A 17,949-nucleotide genomic window follows, 5' to 3' on the forward strand; every position below is an offset into this window, starting at 1 on the left:
GAAAAATATAACTTTGGATTTCGGATTTGGATCATTCTAGATCCTGACCCATTGCTTAGCGGCGTGTAATTTGTGTTGCCTATATAAATTTGAATCGCGAAATGGGCCTGTTTATTATTCAAAAAATATTACAACAAATATTAGGCATTCCAAATCACGTGATATAATATGGCTGCTGGATGGCGAAACTGTCATCCATAGGCGTATCCAATGTTTAAACCACTTCATATTTAATTTGCTATCACAATTTCACAAATTTCGCTACACAATTAACAAAAAAACAAAACCAAACAGGATATTCTTTACAAATTTGTCAATATTCAATGTAAACATTACATACATCATGACCACCCCCCTTAACTGTGTCTATGGCCATGTCAGTTTAGCCATTCACCGACCACCACTGACAGTTCATTCGAATCCCTAATTGTCGGTTCGCTAAACTCAGACACAACTGGCTAATGATTTTAGTAGGTAATTTTTTTTTTGTTTTTTGCCAATTTTGCCAAAATTGGCAAAATTACTAACTATTTACTTAGTAATTATTAATTATTTAGTAATTATTTTTTTTTTGCCAGTTCTACCAAATTGTAAAAATTACTTGCTAAAGTACTAGCCAGTTGTGTCTGAGTTAAGCGAACGGACTATAGCTACTACCACTACCTAATAATTATAATAACATTTAAAAAATATACATCACTTTAATACAATTTGTGTTTTTTTCTGGTTCACTGAACTCAATAAAAGTATTTTAAAGTTCATCTAATTCTTCATTTAATAAATAACTAGCTGACCCGGCAGACTTCGTACTGCCTCAATAGATAAAAACAAACTTTTGTATACAATAAACTTAAAATAAACAAAAGGAATTCGTAATTAATAAACAAAAATGCTCGATGTGAATGAGGTTTTATTATTATTTTTAATTAATTACACATGATGTTTGAAATAATAAAGTTTAGTTAGAAGTAACAAAATAAAGTTTGTAGTGCAACAGTTACAATCTTAAATTTGTTTATCTTATAATGAATATAACAGCTTTATTATATCTACATTCAAAACAACCCTCTATTTATGACTGGGTTCGGGGAGATTCCAAGTCTATAGGTGTTGTAAATGAAGTAAATTAAAATTAAATGAAATTGAATAATCGTAAATAAAAATAAATAAAAATAATAAATAAATTAAAAAATAATAATAAAATTAAATAAAAGAAAATATAGTCTAATAAAAATAAATAAAATTTAATAAAATGAAATAAAATAAACGAAAATAAATAAAATAATTAAATTAAATAAAATTAAATAAAATTAAACAAAATGAATTAAAATTAATAAAATTTTGTAATTTGCTGCTTGCTTGTTCTTTTCGTGTGCTCAGAATTTTTCTCCTGCTTACGGTTCCGTTTAGAGATATTTTTTGAAAATTTCGCAGAATTAAAAAATTCATATTTTGCCCAATTTGAGTCTCAAAGTTAAACTGTTTCACTTCTCTTCTATGAAATTTGTCGCTCGTTCTTCTTCTGTCCTCAGAATATTGCTACGGCTTGAGATATTGTATTTCGGACACCGATTGTGCTAGAGAAAAAATTTTAGTACGGTTCTGCTCGGAATTCAGCAAGGAGTCTACCTACTTAATTTCATATTTTTCACGTCATTATTGTGAGAGTTATGGCGTCATGGGCAACCCCCTAATGACGTACGGGTATGAAATATAGACAGCAACCTACTCCCAGTCCAGTTCAATATACCTGCAAAATTTCATAAAAATTTGTTCAGTCGTTCTCGAGTTATAAATGGTGTAACTAACACAACCTCGACTTTCTTTTATATACAGGGTGTCCCGAAAAGATTGGTCATAAATTATACCACAGATTCTGGGGTCAAAAATAGGTTGATTGAACCTCACTTACCTATATACAATAGTGCACACAAAAAGAGTTACAGCCCCTTGAAGTTACAAAATGAAAATCGATTTTTTTTCATATATCGAAAACTCCTAGAGGTTTTTTATTGATAATGGACATGAGGAATTTTTATCGCAGCAATATCTTAAAAAAAAATTATAGTGAAATTTGTGCACCCCATAAAAATTTTATGGGGGTTTTGTTCCCTTAAACCCCCCAAACTTTTATGTACGTTCCAATTAAATTATTATTGTGGCACCATTAGTTAAACACAATATTTCTAAAACTTTTTTGCCTCTTAGTACTTTTTTGATAAGCCAGTGTTTATCGAGATATTTTGAATATTTGTCGAATCCACCACATATTTGTATATGGTTAAGTATGATTATAGACACCTGTTAATAATCTGAAAATTTATTTATAACTTAAATTTTTTGGTATATTTTGAAAAAGAAGCCACATCTCGATAAAAGTTGACTTATCAAAAAAAGACTAAGAGGCAAAAAAGTTTTAAAAACACTGTGTGTAACTAATGGTACCACAATAATAGTTTAATTGGAACGTACACAAACATTTGGGGGGTTTAAAGGAACAAAACCCCCATAAATTTTTTATGTAAATATAGTAAAAAAGAAGCCGCATCTCGATAAAAACTGGCTTATCGAAAAAATACTAAGAGGCAAAAAAGTTTTAAAAACGTTGTGTTCAACTAATGGTACCACAATAATGAATTAATTGGAACGTACACAAAAGTTTGGGGGGGTTTAATGGAACAAAATCCCCATAATTTTTTTATGGGGTGGACAAATTTCACTAGGATTTTGTTTTAAGGTAGTCCTGCCCTAAGAATGATACATGTCCGTTTTCAACAAAAAATCTCTGAGAGTTTTCGATATATTGAAAAAAATCGATTTTCATTTTGTAACTTCAAAGAGCTGTAACTTTTTTTATGAGCACATTTGTACTAAGGTAAGTTAGGTTCAACCGAACTATTTTTGACCCCAGAATGTGTGGTATTATTTATGACCATTCTTTTCGGGACACCCTGTATATATAGATGTAAAATATTTAAATGGCTATTAAAAAATAACGGTCTGAGATAGAAAATTGAAAATTTAGGATTGTATGTATCTTTTGCTTCTACATCTCATAAAAATAGTAAAAGACGGTTTTTCCAAAAATTAAAAAAATATATCAGGGGGGCAACCCCCTTATGACGTACGGGTATGAAACTCCATATTATCCTATTCCCAGTCCGCTAGAATATACATGTAAAATTTCATAAAAATCTGTTCAGTCGTTCTCGAGTTATAATAATGGTTTAACTAACACAACCTCGACTTTCTTTTATATTATATAGATGTAAAATATTTAAATGGCTATTAAAAAATAACGGTCTGAGATAGAAAATTTAAAATTTAGGATTGTATGTATCTTTTGCTTCTACATCTCATAAAAATAGTAAAAAACGGTTTTTCCAAAAATTAAAAAAATATATCAGGGGGGCAACCCCCTTATGACGTACGGGTATGAAACTCCATATTATCCTATTCCCAGTCCGCTAGAATATACATGTAAAATTTCATAAAAATCTGTTCAGTCGTTCTCGAGTTATAAATGGTGTAACTAACACAACCTCGACTTTCTTTTATATATACAGTGAGCACGTAAAGGTTGGAATAAATTCATTTTCTCGAGAATGGACAACTTTGGAAAAAAATCCCGAAACAGGTCGATTTTTATTTTTAAATTACGACTTTTTGGCATCTATATCATACTAGTGACGTCACCCAATTGGGCGTGATGACGTCATCGATGATTTTTTTAAATGAGAATAGGAGTCGTGTCATAGCTCATTTGAAAGGTAATTTAATTCTCTATTCAATATTATAAACAATAACCTAATTATTTATACAGGGTGTCCAAAATTTTTTTTTAATTACTTTTATTGACATAAAAAGAAGAATCTGTGTAATTTATTTAATTTAAAATACATTTTACTGCTATCAGAAAACAGGAAAAAAATTTTTATTTGACAAATAAATATTGTTTTTTGCAAATTCAATATTAAGTCAGCCACCCACCTGCCTCTTGACAATTTGAGCATTTAATTTAAACGAAAAGCAATGATTTTTTTAAAATAAACATTTTTTTCTGTTTTCTGAGAGCAGTTAAATGTATTTTGAATTAAATAAATTACACATATTCTTCTTTTTATGTCAATAGATTTAATTAAAAAAATATTTTTTTCGACACCCTGTATAAATAATTATGTTAATGTTTATATTACCGAATAGATAATTGAATTACGTGCCAAAAAGTCGTAACTTAAAATTAAAAATTGACCTCTTTCGGGATTTTTTTCCAAAATCGTCGGTTCTCGAGAAAATGAATTTATTCCAACCTTTACGTGCTTTACTAGGAGTCCGGCACTGGCAGTGAAACGGAAAGTTCGAAGTAAAATCGCTCTGTAGGAAATACAAATCCGAAAATTTAAACAACATCATCTCTTAGTTTGTGAGTGGTAAACGCCTTAGATTATGTGCATTAAAAGTCTATACAGTCGGAAAAATGAAAGAATACCCATGAACGAACATATAAAACACGCTGTATATTCCTGTCACCGTGTCACAAAGAAAATTGTCCAGTGCAAGTACATGTAACAATAATTATTACATGTATTTGCGCTGGCCAATTTTTTGTGTGACACGGTGACAGGAAAATACAGCGTGTTTTATATGTTCGTTCATGGGTATTCTTTTATTTTTCCGACTGTATATTGTAAGTAAGCAACAATTTTGATAATATCAATTTCATATATAAATAAAAGCGCAAAAGAAGGTCTTTTTCTTCCACCGGGTCGACCGGAGAGGGGACCTTATCGCTTGCCAAGTGTAAAAAAATTTTTAGATAAAAGTAATTAATTTGCGATTAATTTGTAGAAAAAAGTACCTAATTTACGAAGCGGCCAAGAAGAAGTTAGAACTATAGACAAACATTGCTAACCAGATACAGGGCCGGCTTAATAATTAATAATAATAAATTAACAATTAATAAATAAACAAATCTGTTTTTCCATGTTTTAGTATTTTGGCATTTCTTCTCTTCATTTAATTAGGTATTTTACTAGTACATGAAGAGGAGTAGGAACGAGCATAACTCGTCACAAGAAGAGCAGGAATTTCTCAGAGAAAGCAAATTAGTAGCCAGATCACCTCAACATAAAGAAAAGGTAAAACAGCCAGAACCCAGCATGGATGAAATCAAACAAATGCTGCGCGATCTTAAAAAAGACTTACATGAGGATATGGCACAAATAAAGAGAGAAATTCAAAATGACATCAGGGAAATGAGAGAGGACATAAAGGACACCAAAAAAGAGCTGCAGAAGAACCGAGAGGAAATGAAAAGCATGGCGAAGGAAATCACCCAAATGAAGGAAGAATGGACGAGAGAAAAAGAAGAACTACATAACAAAATAAAGGAAGTGGAGGACAAGATGGAAAGGATGGAAAAACAAAAAATTCGAAACGACTTAACAATAACTGGACTTCCAACGAATACCGATAATGAAGATACACTCGAAGAAGCTTTGGAAAAAATGTTTCAGACAGAACTCCTTTTGAAAACAAAGATACGTAGAGCGCAGAAGATAGGACAAGATAGATGCATAGTCGAAATGGTAGAATGGAATGACAAAATAAAGATACTCCAAGGAAAAGCAAAGCTAAAGGGAAAAGACATTTTCATAGACTCGGAACTTACAAGAAATGAACAAAAAATCCAGAAAAAAATAAGAGATATAGCCAGAGAAGAAAAGAAAAAAGGTGCTATCGTAAAAGTGGGTTATCAGAAATTAGAAGTGAACGGGAAGAAAATGAAGTGGGATCATAGGTCCCAGAAACTCACAGAGGCAAACAAGTTAAAAAACTAAAGGCCGAAACGAAACCCAGAACTATGATGACGATTAGGCAAAGAAATTGGAAAAACGAGGAAGAAAATGAATTGTCAGATATAATGCAAAAAACATACAAAAATAAAACAGATTATTGGCAAAATGAAGAGGACAATCAGGAAACAGAAGAAGAAACGGACTCTCGGGTGCAGAGAGCTGATTACTCACTCACCTTAAACTCTAAAATCAATGAAACTGAAGCGAAGCAAAACAAACCCAATAATACCTTTTATCTCAAAAAACGTTACAGAATCGGAGCTTGGAACGTCAGGACCATGTATGAAGCGTCAAGACTAGCGCAAGTAGTAAAAGAAATGGAAGAATTAAGGATACACATTATGGGGCTATCTGAAATAAGATGGCCTGGGCAAGGAGAGACAACAATATCAAACGGAGGAGTGCTGTTACACTCAGGAAACGATATAAAAGAAGACAGGAGGAATGGAGTTGGGATCCTTCTAAGTAAAGAGGCAAAAAGAGGGCTAATAAAATGGCATCCTATATCAGACAGACTAATAGTAGCACAATTCAATTCTTAAATAAGAAAGATAACCATTATTCAATGTTACGCACCGACAGAGGTAAGCGCAGAAGATGAGAAAGAAAATTTCTACCAACAATTAACAGATACTATCGGAAAGGTGAACAAAGGAGATACACTAGTAGTCATGGGAGATCTGAACGCGAAAGTTGGCAAAGACAACAAGGGAGTGGAAACATGCATGGGAACACATGGACTAGGGAATAGAAACAACAATGGAGAGAAACTCATAGAACTTAGCCTAGAAAACAATCTTGTCATTGGAGGAACGATTTTTCCACACAAAGACTGCCACAAAATAACCTGGATATCACCAGATAATAAAACGCAAAATCAAATAGACCACATTTTGATTAATAAAAAATTGAGAAGTAGCCTTCTAGATGTACGAAATAAAAGATCAGCAGATGTAGGAAGTGATCACCACCTACTAATAGCAGAAATAAAAGTAAAAATTAAAGCAAAACGCGGGAGTAAACAATATAACAAACGAAGAAGATACAATATACAACGACTGAAAGACAGTGAAACCCAAAAAATGTGGAGTAACAAAATAAAGTTGAACACAGAAACTGTAAACAACACACAGACAAATATAGCAAACAAATGGGAGATGATCAAAGAGGCTGTACACCAAACCGCACAAGAAGTGTTGGGCTACAAGGAAGAAAAGAAATCAGAGTGGCTAAGTGATAACACATGGCAACTGATAAAAAAGAGGAAAGACTTAAAAGCCGAACTAAATAGAATACAAAAATTAGAAGATAGAATCAGAATAACCCAAGATTATGCAGATACAAATAAACAAGTAAAAAAGAGCGCTAGAAATGACAAAAGAAAATGGACAGAGAAGATGGCGCGCTTAGCAGAAGAGGCAGCCGAAACAAATAATCAGAGAGAGCTATATAGAACCACTAAACGTCTTGCAAACAAGAACTTCAACAGTGACAAACCACTAAAAGACAAACAAGGACAACTGCTTACAACAACTGAAGAGCAAACACGAAGATGGCATGAGTACTATAGCGAGCTTATGACAGAAGAAGAAAATGAGCCGCCGTTCCAAGAGGGTAACGACGTAGAGCCAAATGAAAATTATCTAAGGATAAACGAGGAAATTCCAACGAAAAAAGAAATAGCTGAAGCAATCCGGCACCTGAGGAACAACAAAGCAGCGGGAATGGACGATATTCCAGCAGAACTGTGGAAAGCGGACACTGAGAGAACCGTGGACCTAATAGCACCATTATTAGCAGACGTATGGACTGAAGAAATCCTACCTAAGGAATGGAATAATGGAATTATAGTCAAGCTTCCAAAAAAAGGGGACGTACAGCTATGCGAAAACTGGAGAGGAATAACGCTGTTATGTTCCATAAATAAAATATTAGCATTTATTGTTCATCAAAGAATCAACAATATAATAGACAAAACTCTCAGAAAAGAACAAGCTGGTTTCAGAAGGGGAAGATCCTGTATAGCCCAAATCTCGACGGCAAGAATCATCATAGACGAAACTATAGAGAAGAACGCAGCCTTGATAATGGCCTTTATAGACTTTGCTAAAGCCTTCGACAGCATAAAACATACAGCCCTGTGGAAAATCTTAAGACTAAATAGATTACCTCCAAAGATCATTGGAATAATCAAAATGATGTATCAGCAAACAACATGTCAGGTATTGCATAAACGGCAAATGACAGATATAGTCTATTCGCTAAACTCAGACGCAACTTTCTAGATATTTTAGTCGGTAATTTTGCCAATTTTAGTAAAATTGGCAAAAAATAATTACTAAATAGTTAATAATCACTAAATAGTTAGTAATTTCGCCAATTTTTGCAAAATTGGCAAAAAACAAAAAAATTATCGACTAAAATATGTAGCCAGTTGCGTCTGAGTTTAGCGAACAGACTATAAAATACCAATTGAAGTAGGTTTAAAACAAGGTTGCATACTGTCACCTTTGCTCTTCAATATATGTCTTAATCATATACTGGAAAAAACAATTGAAAGAAAAAATGGGATCCCTTGGAACTACCTTCAGAACAAGAAACTAGCAGATATGGAATACGCAGATGATATCTGTTTCATAGCGAACACAATAGATGATATGAAGAACATGTTAAGGAAGCTAGAGGTGAAATCGGCAGAAGTGGGTCTTAAAATCAACTTGAACAAGACAGTAGAGATGAGAATAGGAGTAACTAACTGTGACAAACTATACATCAACCAACAAGAAATAAAACAGGTTCAAGAATTTTGCTACCTAGGCAGTATAATCAGTGCAAAAGGTGGAGCTCAAGCAGATATTAAACAGAGAATACGAAAAGCACAACAAGCCTTTGGAACCCTCGCAAATATATGGAGATCAACACAGATCAGCCAAAATACTAAAATAAGGCTATTTAATAGTAACGTGAAAACTGTGCTACTTTATGGGAGTGAAACATGGGCAATAACTGACGGAAATGTAAATAAAATCCAAGTTTTTGTAAATAGATGTCTACGTAAAATTCTAAAGGTATACTGGCCCAATATCATAACAAATGTAGCACTATGGAAAAAAACCAAACAAGAACCCATCAGAACAACAATAAAGAGGAAAAGATGGAACTGGCTGGGACACACACTGAGGAAAGAAAATGCAGACATAACAAAACAGGCACTCAAATGGAATGCAGTAGGACGAAGAAGCAGAGGACGCCCGACCAAAACATGGAGGAGTACCGTTGAAGAAGACCACAAAAGTATGAAGAAAACCTGGGGAGAAATAGCAACCATGGCCAGAAATAGAGGAGAATGGAGAAGCTTCGTGGATGCCCTATGCTCCTTCACGGAGTAACAGGATTGGATATAATATATATTTACGTGCTCACTGTATAGATGTAAAATATTTAAATGGCTATTAAAAAATAACGGTCTGAGATAGAAAATTGAAAATTTAGGATTGTATGTATCTTTTGCTTCTACATCTCATAAAAATAGTAAAAAACGGTTTTTCCAAAAATTAAAAAAATATATCAGGGGGGGCAACCCCCCTTATGACGTACGGGTATGAAACTCCATATTATCCTATTCCCAGTCCGCTAGAATATACATGTAAAATTTCATAAACATGTGTTCAGTCGTTCTCGAGTTATAAATGGTGTAACTAACACAACCTCGACTTTCTTTTATATATATATATATATATATATATATATATATATATATATATACAGAGAGAGTCTGTAAAGTGGAATAAATTCAATATCTCAAATACTAATTGTTTTTTTGGAAAATGCTCAGACCCGTCGATTAGTATTTCAAATTGTCCTTTTTGACATTCAATAAAAATGTATACAGGGTGTCCCAATTTAGAGATATGACGTCATCGTCGATTTTCTTAAATGGCAACACTGTCATTTTGATAGCTAATTTGATAGGGTTTGTAAAGTTATACATAACTGCAAAATATCAAATTTTTATTCTCTACCATTTACAAGATAATAGAAAATAACAAAGTTATATCTGTAATTTGGAATATATTCAATAATTAAAATACTGTTTTTTTTTTGAAAAATGCTCAGACCCGTCGATTAGTATATCAAATTGTCATTTTTGACATATAATAATAATGTATACAGGGTGTCCCAATTTAGAGATATGACGTCATCGTTGATTTTCTTAAATGGCAACACTATCATTTTGATAGCTATTTTGATAGCGTGTGTAAAGTTATACACATCTGAAAAATTTCAAAATTTTATTCCCTACCATTTACAAGATAATAAAAAATAACAAAGTTATGAAGAACAAGAAGTAATCAAATAATAATTGAATTTATTTATTTCAATTAAGCAAATGCTCATAACGTTGCCCATTGACAATTTGACAATAATTGAGGGCAACATTATGAGTTTTTGCTTAATTTATTGAAATAATTAAATTCAATTATTAGTTGATTACTTCTTTTTCATAACTTTGTTATTTTTTATTATCATCTAAATGGTAGAGAATACAAATTTGAAATTTTGCAGTTGTGTATAACTTTACACACCCTATCAAAATAGCTATCAAAATGAGAGTGTTGCCATTTAAGAAAATCAACGATGACGTCATATCTCTAAATTGGGACACCCTGTATACATTATTATTATATGTCAAAAAGGACAATTTGATATACTAATCGACGGGTCTGAGCATTTTTCAAAAAAACAGTTAGTATTTTAATTATTGAATATATTCCAAATTACAGATATAACTTTGTTATTTTCTATTATCTTGTAAATGGTAGAGAATAAAAATTTGATATTTTGCAGTTATGTATAACTTTACAAACCCTATCAAATTAGCTATCAAAATGACAGTGTTGCCATTTAAGAAAATCGACGATGACGTCATATCTCTAAATTGGGACACCCTGTATACATTATTATTGAATGTCAAAAAGGACAATTTGAAATACTAATCGACGGGTCTGAGCATTTTCCAAAAAAACAATTAGTATTTGAGATATTGAATTTATTCCACTTTACAGACTCTCTCTGTATATATATATATATATATATATATATATATATATATATATATATATATATATATATATATATAAAGTAATTAGGTAATATTGACTGATACTATGTAGATTATAGTTTTGTTTTGGGGTTGCAGTCATTTATTTTTTAGGGGCAGGATAAGTAAAACTCTGTGTTATTACCTAGCTTTCGCAAAATATATTTGCTTCTTCAAAATATATAATATACTCATTTCAGCTTACCCTGAAGAAGCAAATATATTTTGCGAAAGCTAGGTAATAACACAGAGTTTTACTTATCCTGCCCCTAAAAAATAAATGACTGCAACCCCAAAACAAAACTATAATATATATATATATATATATATATATATATATATATATATATATATATATATATTGTTATATTTCTATTTGATATGAAAATTAAAATTAGATAATTATAAACAGAATTCAATTTAATATAAAATGTTTTCAATTTTCTCAACCACGGGCATATAAATTTAGAACAACCTGTATACAACAAATTGTTATATTTAATTTTAAGAAGTGATTAAATAAGACTCAAGTGAAATCGTGAATAGGTCATTATCGTTTGTTCGCGGAAGGATCGGTCATTAGCCGATGCTAAATACGACTAAGTGGAAATAGAGAATAGGTCATTAAATTTTGTATATAGTAGAAAGTAATTTTAGAATGGGAATTAACTATTTTCTTTGAAATCCATTAAGCATATTTAGAAAGTTTAAAAATTGGTTTTGAGGAATACTGCGAATGAGAGTTGGTGGTGGAAGTTTGATTTGTGAATCTGGAAGGGATATTTAGAAAGTAGGGGAATGAATGACAAATAGAGAGCAGAATGTTTTGAACTGTCGAGAAGTGAAGTCGAGTAGTAGACGGTAGTGTACGGAGAGTGAGAAAGCCGGTTTAGTTCCGTGAGTGTGGAGTATCTATCGTAGAACGAGAGGTAGGCCAAGTTGAGAGTAAAAGAACCTCCTTGAGCCAAGAGTTCCCGGTAGCTGATTGCAGTTTCGAAAAAGGTAGAACACAGCATCACGACAGAAGCAGGAAACGAGAGCTATACGAGCTAGTTTCGGAGGAGAACATTACTGGAAGCCAGGACGAGGTTTTGATTGCAGCCAAGGATAGCAGGAAACGGGTCTTGTGTGAAGACATTCTCAGTGCACCAGAAAAAGGTCAGTCTCATTTGTTTGGACATGAATGTATGGGTTTTTCGTAGTAAATACCACATTTAAAATTGAAAAAACATAATCAATAATATCAGAAAAGCTTCATCAAACTTAAATAGAATTGTTGCTGATAAATCATAATAGTTAAATGTTAATAAAAACTTTCAATTGGAAATCAAAAGGAAATAAGATTCCCATGTATAAATGTTATGTTTAAGAATAATAAGATATAGCAAATATTAAGCAGTGATTGCCATTTAAATAAAATAAACAATATTTTGATTACAATTGTAACCCATATGTGTTATTATTTTACTCTTTTCTTTCCTATCCCGATTAGGAACCATTAAGAAATACTTAGAAGCCACGTATGTAAGTAATTAATTTTATAAAAAAGCCCTGAGATTGAAAACATATTGATATGTGATCTGGTAAATTAATTAGATTATTATTAAAGCATTGATTAAATTAAATGACATATAAAATTATTATCTCATATCAATAATCAAGATCACAACAACTGTCGTCCAACGTGGAGGGCATTGTAAAGTATTTCTAGTGGCAAATTTGAAGGATAGAAAGAGTAAAGCCGGTATTTGAAAATTTATATGCCTGTGGTAAAAAGTGAGATACTTACATTTGATAACATAAAATTTTAGATCTCTTTAGGTACACATTTTACATAACTGATTTAATATTTTATTTTTACGATATTTACATTTGATATATTTAGTGACAATTTATAATATTTGGGAGAGAAAAAGTCGTCTTGGTAACATACTAGTAAAATTTCATATTTGGCGGGGATAGTACTTCTTGAAAACAAATGTCTGTGACAAGAAGCCAAAGCAAAGACAACAAAAAGCAAAAAGAACATTCAGACCAAGAAGATATTTTAGACACGACAATCATGGCATCAGAACAGCAAGAATTATCAGGAATAGATAAACTATTACAACTGATGCAACTCCAGTCACAAAAGCTGGATGACAATCAAAGAGAAACAAAACAAGCAATGGATGAAGCAAAAAGGACAATGGATAAAAATCAGGAGGAAACAAAACAAGCAATAGATGAAACAAAAAGAATAATGCAAGAAAATCAGAAGGAAACAAAACAAGCAATAGAAGAGAACAACAAGAAAATGGAGGAACGCATAGGAAAGTATGAAAAGGAAGTAAAAGGATGTTTGACAACAATGAAAAACGAGATGAAAGAACAAGAAATGAAAATCCAAAATAAAATAAAGGAGATAACGAATTGCCAGAAAAAAGAAATGGAAAGTTTGGAAAACAAGTTGCAAAACGCTATTCAAGCAGACATAGAAGAAGTGGAAAGAAAGATTGCGGAAATCAATACTCAACAAAATGTCGGAGAAAGAAGAGAAATGGTTATACATAGCACAGATGACGTGAAGATAAGGTTTGGCGGGGACGTAAGAAAATTACACCCAGTGCCGTTCATAAATAGCCTGAAAAAGAAAATACACCACATCGGAAATTTCGAAACAGCAAAAGAAACTATCAGAAACCATCTAAAATATGAAGCAAGCCTATGGTTCGATTGCAAAGAAGAAGAATTTGACAGTTGGCAACAATTTGAACAAAAATTTTTGAATTATTTCTGGGGAAAAGTCCAACAATTGGAAATTAACAAGGAATTGCAAAATGGGAAATACAATGATAGGATGGGTATATCAGAAAGGACATATGCATTACAAATTTACTATAACGCAAAACATCTACAATATAATTACTCATCGGAACAATTAGTCGAACTGATTGCAAGACATTTCGAAGAAACGCTGGAAGACCATATCACATTGCACAACTACAAAGACATAGATAGTTTATGCCAATTCCTACAAATAAGAGAATCACGTTTAAGAGAAAGAAAATCAAGAAGGTCGCGAGAAGATTACAGGTTCCGAGAAACACAGGATTACAGAGATAGAAATCAAAATAGGAGGGACTATACAAGACGAGAATTTAATCCCAGAAGGGAAAACGAAAATAGAGACAACGGAAGAGGAAATTATGAACAAAGAAATAGGCAATGGAATGAGGACAGAAATCGAGAATACCAGAATAGAAACACCACACGCTCAAATCAAGAAAACAGAAATAATGGTAGACAAAATGAACAGGGATATCGAGAAAACCGAAACAGATCCGACAGACCAAGAGAAAATAGAAGAGAAGTAAATAATACCCAGACAGATGAATATGACGGAGAGAGACATTATGACGAAAATATAAACTACGATGAGCAACCGGCGTTTTTTCACGACGGCGCTCACTAAAAACCAAAAATCAAACAGGAATCTTTTGTAACCCCAAGGAGTTTATTAAATTGGCAAGAAACAACGAAAAGAAAAATGGAATTAATTTAAAATTTGTGGATGGATTTATCAACGAGAAACCAATTAAAATTATGATAGACACTGGATCTGAAATAACATTGGTCAACAGAAAACTAATAGAAGAAGTTAACTTAACAAATTTAATTTATAAAATACCTAGGGTAAATTTAGTGGGCGCAAACAAACGGACATTGGCAACTATAAATGAAGGCATACGAGTAATGGTACGACTGGGCAAGAATATGTATGCACTTCAATGTGTAATAATGCCAAACATGTCACATGACATGATAGTAGGAGTTGACGAATTGGCAGAAAAACATGTAGTGATAGATTTTAAAAATAATACGATGAATCTAACAGAAGAAAAAGAAGAAGAACAGAACAAGGAACAGGAGAAACAAAATACGGACGAATCAGGTAAAGAACAAACAGTGGAAATGAATCTGGCAACGAAGCAAGGACAAAGAAGAAAAGGGAGAAAAAGTCAGAAAAAGACAAAAGAAAATGAAACCTGTGGCTCCTCAAAAGAAGAGTTGAGCCCAGAAGAAGAAAAATTGAGAGTATCAAAAGCAAAAGAAAACTGGGATTCCTCAAAAGAAGAGATGAGCTCAGGAGAAGAAGAAATAAAGCTAACAAATGAAAGCGAAAAAGATATGATCGAAACAGTGACATTTGAAGAGGAGGCATATGAAAACGAGGATGCAGAATACACGGTAAAAGTATGTGAAAAATCTGAGGAAAAAGACAGAAGATTGATATGGGAAAAAGGGAAAGACAACATAATAGCCGACACTCTAACACAGGATGAGGACACTGAAAATAAGGAAACAATTACTCTACAGGTGGGACTAATTAGAGTAATACAAGAAGAAGGGGTATAAGACGTAGATTAAAGTAAGGAAATATACAGGGAGTTGGTTTTGCCCTCGAGAAAATTTATTTAAAAATGCAGATAAATTTTATCGAATACAAGGCGGGGATTTGTTATATTTCTATTTGATATGAAAATTAAAATTAGATAATTATAAACAGAATTCAATTTAATATAAAATGTTTTCAATTTTCTCAACCACGGGCATATAAATTTAGAACAACCTGTATACAACAAATTGTTATATTTAATTTTAAGAAGTGATTAAATAAGACTCAAGTGAAATCGTGAATAGGTCATTATCGTTTGTTCGCGGAAGGATCGGTCATTAGCCGATGCTAAATACGACTAAGTGGAAATAGAGAATAGGTCATTAAATTTTGTATATAGTAGAAAGTAATTTTAGAATGGGAATTAACTATTTTCTTTGAAATCCATTAAGCATATTTAGAAAGTTTAAAAATTGGTTTTGAGGAATACTGCGAATGAGAGTTGGTGGTGGAAGTTTGATTTGTGAATCTGGAAGGGATATTTAGAAAGTAGGGGAATGAATGACAAATAGAGAGCAGAATGTTTTGAACTGTCGAGAAGTGAAGTCGAGTAGTAGACGGTAGTGTACGGAGAGTGAGAAAGCCGGTTTAGTTCCGTGAGTGTGGAGTATCTATCGTAGAACGAGAGGTAGGCCAAGTTGAGAGTAAAAGAACCTCCTTGAGCCAAGAGTTCCCGGTAGCTGATTGCAGTTTCGAAAAAGGTAGAACACAGCATCACGACAGAAGCAGGAAACGAGAGCTATACGAGCTAGTTTCGGAGGAGAACATTACTGGAAGCCAGGACGAGGTTTTGATTGCAGCCAAGGATAGCAGGAAACGGGTCTTGTGTGAAGACATTCTCAGTGCACCAGAAAAAGGTCAGTCTCATTTGTTTGGACATGAATGTATGGGTTTTTCGTAGTAAATACCACATTTAAAATTGAAAAAACATAATCAATAATATCAGAAAAGCTTCATCAAACTTAAATAGAATTGTTGCTGATAAATCATAATAGTTAAATGTTAATAAAAACTTTCAATTGGAAATCAAAAGGAAATAAGATTCCCATGTATAAATGTTATGTTTAAGAATAATAAGATATAGCAAATATTAAGCAGTGATTGCCATTTAAATAAAATAAACAATATTTTGATTACAATTGTAACCCATATGTGTTATTATTTTACTCTTTTCTTTCCTATCCCGATTAGGAACCATTAAGAAATACTTAGAAGCCACGTATGTAAGTAATTAATTTTATAAAAAAGCCCTGAGATTGAAAACATATTGATATGTGATCTGGTAAATTAATTAGATTATTATTAAAGCATTGATTAAATTAAATGACATATAAAATTATTATTTCATATCAATAATCAAGATCACAACAATATATATATATATATATATATATATATATATATATATATATATATATATATATATATATACAGGGTGTCCCGAAAAGATTGGTCATAAATTATACCACAGATTCTGGGGTCAAAAATTGGTTGATTGAACCTCACTTACCTATATACAATAGTGCACACAAAAAAAGTTACAGTCCTTTGAAGTTACAAAATGAAAATCGATTTTTTTTTCATATATCGAAAACTCCTAGAGGTTTTTTATTGAAAATGGACATGAGGAATTTTTATCGCAGCAACATCGTAAAAAAAATTATCGTGAAATTTGTGCACCCCATAAAAATTTTATGGGGGTTTTGTTCCCTTAAACCCCCCCAAACTTTTATGTACGTTCCAATTAAATTATTATTGTGGCACCATTAGTTAAACACAATATTTTTAAAACTTTCTTGCCTCTTGGTACTTTATTGATAAGCCAGTGTTTATCGAGATATTTTGAATATTTGTCGTATCCATCACATATTTGTATATGGTTAAGTATGATTATAGACACCTGTTAATAATTTGAAAATTTATTTATAACTTAAATTTTTTGGTATATTTTGAAAAAGAAGCCATATCTCGATAAAAGTTGACTTATCAAAAAAAGACTAAGAGGCAAAAAAGTTTTATAAACACTGTGTTTAACTAATGGTGCCACAACAATAGTTTAATTGGAACGTACACAAACATTTGGGGGGTTTAAAGGAACAAAACCCCCATAAATTTTTTATGTAAATATAGTAAAAAAGAAGCCGTATCTCGATAAAAACTGGCTTATTGAAAAAATACTAAGAGGCAAAAAAGTTTTAAAAATGTTGTGTTCAACTAATGGTACCACAATAATGAATTAATTGGAACGTACACAAAAGTTTGGGGGGGTTTAAAGGAACAAAATCCCCATAAATTTTTTATGGGGTGGACAAATTTCACTATAATTTTGTTTTAAGGTGGTCCTGCCATAAGAATGATACATGCACGTTTTCAATAAAAAATCTCTAAGAGTTTTCGATATATTGAAAAAAATCGATTTTCATTTTGTAACTTCGGAGGGCTGTAACTTTTTTTATGAGCACATTTGTACTAAGGTAAGTTAGGTTCAACCGAACTATTTTTGACCCCAGAATGTGTGGTATAATTTATGACCATTCTTTTCGGGACACCCT

At 32.1% G+C, this 17,949-nt stretch overlaps 1 protein-coding gene across 1 annotated transcript; it reads left to right on the forward strand.

Moving 5' to 3' along the window:
• Nucleotides 1-5,039: 5,039 nt before the first annotated feature.
• On the forward strand, nt 5,040-5,840 carry LOC126891511 (uncharacterized protein PF3D7_1120000-like). Its single transcript, XM_050660690.1, has one exon. It carries the CDS (start codon nt 5,040-5,042, stop codon nt 5,838-5,840), a length of 801 nt encoding a protein of 266 aa, XP_050516647.1.
• The last annotated feature ends 12,109 nt before the right edge of the window (nt 5,841-17,949 follow it).

This window comes from Diabrotica virgifera, chromosome 1 (genome assembly GCF_917563875.1).
Source record: "Diabrotica virgifera virgifera chromosome 1, PGI_DIABVI_V3a".
Lineage (NCBI taxonomy): Eukaryota > Metazoa > Arthropoda > Insecta > Coleoptera > Chrysomelidae > Diabrotica > Diabrotica virgifera.